The following is a 7,128-nucleotide window of genomic DNA, read 5'->3' as shown; positions in this document are numbered from 1 at the left end:
ACCGTTTTAACTCGCTGCCGCCCTGAATACTGGACTTGTTTATAGCCCCATTAACATATATTAATTGAGCTCTTGACTTTCGTTGCCTTTGTAGTAGTGTCTTGGCGATCGGCTTGGTCGTTAGTAGTGTCTTGTCTAGTAGTTGCTTGGTCGTTAGTAGTTACTTGGCGGCCATTATAAGTAGCTTGCCGGCTTGGCCTTACGTAGTTGGCTTGTCTGATGCAAACGAGTCCAGGTTTACAGCCCCAACAAATAGTAGAGTAGTTTCATCTGTCTTTTGATTATTATTATTTCTAAAGAAAGAAAGTCGAGCAAGAGATAGTCAACCCAAAGTCGAGCAAGAGATAGTCAACCCAAAGTCGAGCAAGAGATAGCCAACCCTGTCCCTGTGCTCTGAACCAACCTCCTAGTTGAATGAAAAGTGGATGTTTTCAAGGCGAAGATCAACCTCTTTCCTTCCGAACTTTATCCTGAAGATTTGATATAATAAAGTCAGATTACATTCTTATAAAAGCCCCGCAGATCATCAAAATGCTGCCCATCTTTTGGCTAATTCTCTTTTGCAGGGTGATTCTGGTTATATCAAAGTTTCCGATAATCTTAAGATCTATGTGGTTGCTTCTAAGGTGTTGGATCAGCACCAATTGATCTCTCACGAGCGTATTCACTTTAATGGTCAATTGTATGCGGGTCATGTCCACGCCCAGCACTCCTCTTCTTGCTTAGCCCCCCTCAAGGTTTACATCTTATCTTTATCACTAGGTTATTTAAGAGCACCACCACCCACTTCACTTGGCAAGAGGGCAGGGCAGGGAAAACAGGCTTCTAAGTAACCTCGGTAAAGCCTTTCACTCAATTACTTTGCCAGTTCGAGGTCCAAGGAAGAAAACCCTATCAATATCAAATTCATTCTATCTTTTTTCAAAAAGTAAAGGATAACTGATGAAACTCAGGATTAACCCAGAACGGATTCTTCTCTTGTTTACTTAACTCGCACAGCAAGCATCTTTTTTCTTTCTTGATCCTGCAGATGACCTTGATCCAGTCCAGCGGATCAAACTCTCTCTTTAGCCACTAACCCTTTAGCCACTCTGTCTAAGTAGCTTGGCGGATCCGAGGCAGGAACATAAGAATTTGCCATAGGGGAAAGCCATGGTCAACTTCAATTATAGTCAAAGCACTGATTCATTCTCATCGCCAACAACCCCGATCCCGCTCCTACTCGCCTGGCAGATCTAATACATATATCTTATATATCTTATTTCGAAATTCTATTAGTGGGGCATATACTCTTGAATCTTATAAAACATTTCACCCTCTATGGCTCTTTCAATTGAAACAAAGTCAGATCTTTGAACCGCTCTATAGCAACAAGTAATATAAGTAGCTACTAGGCAAGTAAGTATAAGTCAGTTTCTAAAGAGAATCACCAGTGCCAAAGGAAGCAGTTAGAGCAGAGCCCGTTCAACCAGGAGTACTGATTAGGAGTTAGCCCGTTCAACAAGTCTTGTTCCAATGAATAAGGGAAGCTCGGGAGTGGAAATGCAGAATTGTTGCCAGTTTCCAGAGGTATATGGATAAGAATTAAGGTAGAAACAGATCTCAAGTAAGGTTAAGTCTCGGGAAGCAGCCCTTAAGTGAAATGCGGAAGGAGAGGTCGAAGAAAGAGAATCAACAGTTTAAGGTCCAGTGAGAAAGTTGGGTTAAGGTGCTGCCCCAGTTACAGTTCTCAAGTTTCGTAGGCCTATGAGGTTGTGCGGCTGTTTCATCTTTTCTCCTTTCTAAAGAGAATACTTAAGTGATATTGATTTGATTATGTTGCTAAGGCCTAGATGCTAAGTAATGAAATACTAGATGCAGAGAATTGGTAATATGTTTATTATACCTTATCCGAGTACCTATCTTGCTACACCCTCCGCTTTTTGGCACATTTGATTAGATTCAACTACTTACATGGGACCTACTTATCGAAACAGCTCTTTTTTTCACTCTAGGGTTTACAAGCCCCAACAAGTCCAAATGCCCCTTTGCCATGATTTGTTACCAGAGTAGAGGGATAGAAATGAGATACTAAGGCTCCCGGCTATATACTAATAAGTCACTGGACTACCAGGAACAGGAGCAAGATCATAGGTTCTTATGCTTCCAAGTAGATTGAATTGAGGCCTAAGCCTAATAGCATTAGTTCGCAAAGATATGATCTGATCAAGGCTTTAGTATAGTATCAGCATTGGCCCTGTGTCGTTGCTTGTTTAGTAGTGTATTGGCGAGTTAGATAGTTAGATGATAAAACCAATTGAGTTAGATGAGCCGGGGGTAAAGCAATTTCTAGGCAATTCCACTCTGAGTTTCTTGTTTCAGGGTGGTTGACTTAAGAAGTTATCAGAGGGAAAAGATCCTCGTTCACCAATTCCCGGGCAACGCTCCTACGCGCAACAATACCTATGGATACAATGAATTTCACCCTGCTAGCTCATCTCTGCTACCTGAATGAGGCTAATCTACTGTAACTTACTCTACCACCTAGGGTAGCATCCCTACTTTGCTCACTCGAGCAGGAGCTTATACTCCCTCTATTTATTCTAAGTCTATATTTCTACTTACTGCGTCTATATTTCTACTTACTGCGCTAGATCTCTCCCCGAACTGTTTGTTTCATTGATGCCTGAACAGCAACATTGCTTGGTATATATTTATTCATTATTATTCCTGTTGTGCTGGGTATATATGTATTTTCTATTATCCCTATTGAGGATTTCTCTTTATATAGGATTCCATTTATGATTCAACTTGACCAGAAGGAAAGTCAACTCTTATGAAGCTAGCTCACACCCCGCCGAGTCACTACTACAGTTTGATACCTAAATTAGGCTCATCCTTCTCCCGCTCCTCTATCGTAGTCAACAGCCAAGTCAACAAGCAGGTAGAGTGAAGAGTGACTGGGCCCTGTTCCTGTTCTTTGATTCTTTAGCACAACATCTGATACTGCCTCCACTGCCTCTGGTAAAGCACCAAACCCATCTCTAACCTTAACATCAAGTAAAGACTTATTGTCTACCAATAGGGATTCCACTCGGTATTAAACTCTAAATCCTGTCTTCGTATATGTTTTCAGCAGGAAATCACCCGAGCCTCTATTTATGCCGGGCCACAGGAGGACTTATGTCTTTGACTCCAATGTAAGCTCAGAGGAACTAGGGAATAAAAGAATATAAGAAAGAATAGAACTCGCATTCATTCATTTAGATATAAGAAAGAAAAGTCACCTAACTCAACAATACCTCTCGGGGGGCGAGAATGATTCGAGCCGTATGAGGAGAAAGGCCTCCTATAGTTTATGGGGGAGGATTGATTCTTTACATCTATACCAGTTTCTGGGGGAGCATTGTTTCTTTACATCTATACCAATGAGCCATCTATGGAATGGTTTCAATTGATGTTCGATCCCGAGGATAAGGGGGAGATCTTTGAAAAGTGGGTTTTGATGATCCGATAAAGAAGAAAACGGATTCAAACGTTCCCAATATTCTATATTTCCTTGAAAAGGGCGCTCAACCTACAGGAACAGTTTCTTACATTTGTCAAAGTCAGTATTAATTTGATTTCAAGAAAAACCATTCATAAAAAAAAGGGATCTAATAATAATCTCAATAAATCTTTGTATTCTTCTTGACTAACTCTGAAGAAAGTCAATTCACACCTTACTTAACTTATAATGTACACAAATAGAATGGAATGGAAAATGGAATGGAATAAGAACAGCTGCTCGAGTCGACATCGAGACGTTACTCGCCCTCTTTGAGATGATAGTTGACACCTTGCCTTACTTAGTCCTTGCCTTACTTCTAATTACATTTTATAGAATTCTGTAACCTCACACCTTACTCTCTGAAATTGATTCGAGACTTGATCCCATCAGAATCTAGTAACCACAGGATGATCCCAATCTCCTTCTTTTAGTACAATAATTGGAGAAAGAATGAAAACGAACCCTTGCCCGCTTTTAGATAGATTCATAGTACTGTGACTTATGGGCTAACATTCAATGGATTGGAAAGAGGAGCACGCGATGTTACTATAATGTAGTGTTTCAGGTGTGCCATGAATGGCGATTTGGGAGTGAATCTTCCCTTTCTTTATTAGATGCTATTTCGACTTCTTCTTCCAGTGCATCAAATTTAGGGTCGACAGGTTACGCTGCTAGTCTACAACCGCCAGTGGTTCTACCTAAGGGAATTGTTCAATCTAAATGCTACAGAGCGAGTGCTCTTCGTGTAGTGGTGGAGATGGGATGTCCTCCTTAATAAGTTATTCGACATTAAGGTACTGTACTCTATAGGGAGGCTGTCTATCGCAAATCCAAGGTGCTGAAAGCCTTCGCACGCGCAATTACTTAAATAAGAGCTTGGAGTCATCGCAACAAAAAGAGTGATTACACTCGAAAATGAGAATACCATTTTCATTCTGGATAAGGAGTGGAGGGCCTATTGGGCTTCAATCCAAAATAACCTCGAGCAGGCTCTGTCTCAAGACGAGTATAAATGATGACTCTAGTTCTGGAATCGGTATCTCCTGATCAGAGCGCAATTCATGCTCTTTTTCGAAAGACGCTTGATGAGCATCTGTACTTGTTGTAAATGCCCCACCTGATGATGCCGTTCTTTGACGAGACGCGTGCTCGATGAGGAACTCCCGCTCCGCCGCTAGGACAGGGAGGAAATAAGTCTATTGACTCAAATGTTCGCGATCAACTTATTACTCAGCTCTTTGGATCTAAATCCAATTCTAGGGCATATTGATCATAAGGATTACGGTTTCTTAGGAATTATGCCGTCGATTTCTATTATCTCCGTGATAGACTAAACTCAGCCCTGCCCTGTTACACATTTTCCATTCTTTTGGTTACTTTACTCATTCTTGTACTAACTCCTCCATATGCGGGGTTTTCTTACTGGGGTGTATTGGTAAGCCAGCAACCAGTAATGTAGGCGCCACAACTCCAAGTTCTTATCTAGTAAGAAAGAGTGTTCTGACTGATGAGCGAGTGAGTCTGACAACAGCCCGTAATTTGGAATATCTCTGCGGAAACTCTACTCTACATTTGGAATATCTCCGCTTTGTAAACCCTTTAGGAGAATTCCAGTGGATTATGCTATGCTATGGAAAGCATGCGAAACGAAATCCTTTGATTGCTTATTATGGATAGTCAGTCTTTCTTGTTCCACTAGCAAGGCAAGGACTAAATGATCACATGTCAGTTTCGTTATTACAACCTTCTTTTTTTATGGCAAAGACAAAAAGCTACGCGCAAATTCTCATTGGATCTCGCTTGTTCTTAACTGCGATGGCTATTCATTTAAGTCTTCGGGTAGCACCACCAGATCTTCAACAAGGTGGAAATTCTCGTATTCTGTATGTACATGTTCCTGTGGCTCGGATGAGTATAGTGACTTATATCGCTACGGCTATAAACAGTTCCTTATTTCTATTAACAAAACATCCCTTTTTTCTTCGCTCTTCCGGAATCGGTACTGAAATTGGTGCTTTTTACACTTTTTTGACCTTAGTTACTGGGGGGTTTCGGGGAAGGCCTATGTGGGGCACCTTTCGGGTATGGGATGCTCGTTTCACTTCTGTATTCATCTTGTTCCTTATTTACCTGGGTGCACTGCGTTTTCAAAAGCTTCCTGTCGAACCGGCTCCTATTTCAATCCGTGCTGGACCGATCGATATACCAATAATCAAGTCTCCTGTAAACTGGTGGAATACATTGCATCAACCTGGGAGCATTAGCCTATCTGGTACATCAATACATGCTCCTATGCCCATTCCAATCTTGTCTAACTTTGCTAACTTCCCCTTCTCCACCCGTATACTATTCGTTCTGGAAACACGTCTTCCTATTCCATCTTTTCCCGAATCCCCTTTAACAGAATCAATAGAAGCTCGAGAAGTAATACAAACTAACAAAAACCTAGTTCACTCGCTGTTGCATCCATGGCTCTGAATGGTAAAAGCGCCCAACAAGGAGAAATGGGCTAATTCGTAGGTTCGATTCCTACTGGATGCGCCGCCTCTGAAAGAAATAAGTACGTCCATCCCTTATACGTAAAGCAGTAAAGCAGGATACATTTCCAGGAAGTAAGTACGTCCATCCCTTATACGTAAAGCAGTAAAGCAGGATACATTTCATCGTCGTTTAACATAGGGTTAACTCATCAAATGAGAAATCCATGACTCTTAAAGATTCAATCCATTCTGAAGCGTTAACGTATTGCCTGTTTTCGTATCGGCTAATGTAAGCTGTGAAGCAAAGCGACTCTATCTCCGTTATTTGTTGATGTGCCTATTGCTCTGAAGTCTATCGTCCTGGGCTGGGCGCAGGGAAATCATCTCTCTTCTAGAACTGTGTTACCATAAGAGGTATTAAAGCAAACAAGCAACGCAAGTGGTAGAGAACAAGCAAAGGAACTCGTACCAAAAGAGTAGAGTAGTCAGTACAAAGAAAGATACAAATAGTCAGTAACAGCAACAACAGCAAGTAAGGGAACAAGCAAGCTTCAGAAAAGATCGAGTTCAGGACGGCCGGTATAAGCTCGATCAATAAAAGAAAGCACAGAGTCAGGCTACGGCCACAGGTGATGTCAAATGCCGACCCCAGAGTTAGGGATCCAGCAGAGGGAACTGGCCTTCTAGGCAAGCAAGTGGAGTGGCTTTCTCATCTTCGTTTTTGTTGTAAGCCGGGAGAATTCCTTGCCCCAGTGGTCCTCCTTGCTACCCTTACTTACCCTTACCGTCGAGATAGATCTTACACAATGACTAAAGAAACAGAAGATATATCAGACCAGACCAGCAAAAGATCTCAACATATACTGTGTGGGCTAAGCGTCAAAGTCTAAAACATTAGAGCGGCCCTTTCGCTTTTCACTCCTACCGCCATGAATGCAGGACTTGGGGAAGAAAAAGAATCCTAAGTAGAAAGAGCAGTTGCCAGTATTGTCTAGTAAAGGTAATTGGCTTGTCTTCTATCTTTGCCTTTGCTAAAGAACTCCCTGCCGCCATGAAAGCCGGACTCCATAATAACTAACTACTGTTTGTTTCATCTTATATAGAAGCAGTGCGAGAATG

General features: G+C 41.7%; 1 protein-coding gene across 1 annotated transcript; it reads left to right on the top strand.

Annotated features, from left to right (window-relative positions):
* Positions 1–371: 371 nt before the first annotated feature.
* On the top strand, positions 372–6,022 carry LOC135665719 (putative cytochrome c biosynthesis ccmC-like mitochondrial protein). The gene has a single exon (XM_065177379.1). It carries the CDS (start codon positions 5,252–5,254, stop codon positions 6,005–6,007), a length of 756 nt encoding a protein of 251 aa, XP_065033451.1. The 5' UTR covers positions 372–5,251; the 3' UTR covers positions 6,008–6,022.
* Positions 6,023–7,128: the final 1,106 nt, after the last annotated feature.

Source organism: Musa acuminata, unplaced genomic scaffold (genome assembly GCF_036884655.1).
Source record: "Musa acuminata AAA Group cultivar baxijiao unplaced genomic scaffold, Cavendish_Baxijiao_AAA HiC_scaffold_1038, whole genome shotgun sequence".
Lineage (NCBI taxonomy): Eukaryota > Viridiplantae > Streptophyta > Magnoliopsida > Zingiberales > Musaceae > Musa > Musa acuminata.
The sequence above is the reverse complement of the archived record's forward strand: the minus strand, read 5'-3'. Positions and strand labels throughout refer to the sequence as shown.

What these genes read in the sequence shown, in the direction of transcription:
- LOC135665719 (XM_065177379.1), top strand. Translation starts at nt 5,252, where the DNA reads ATGTCAGTTTCGTTATTACAACCTTCTTTTTTTATGGCAAAGACAAAA.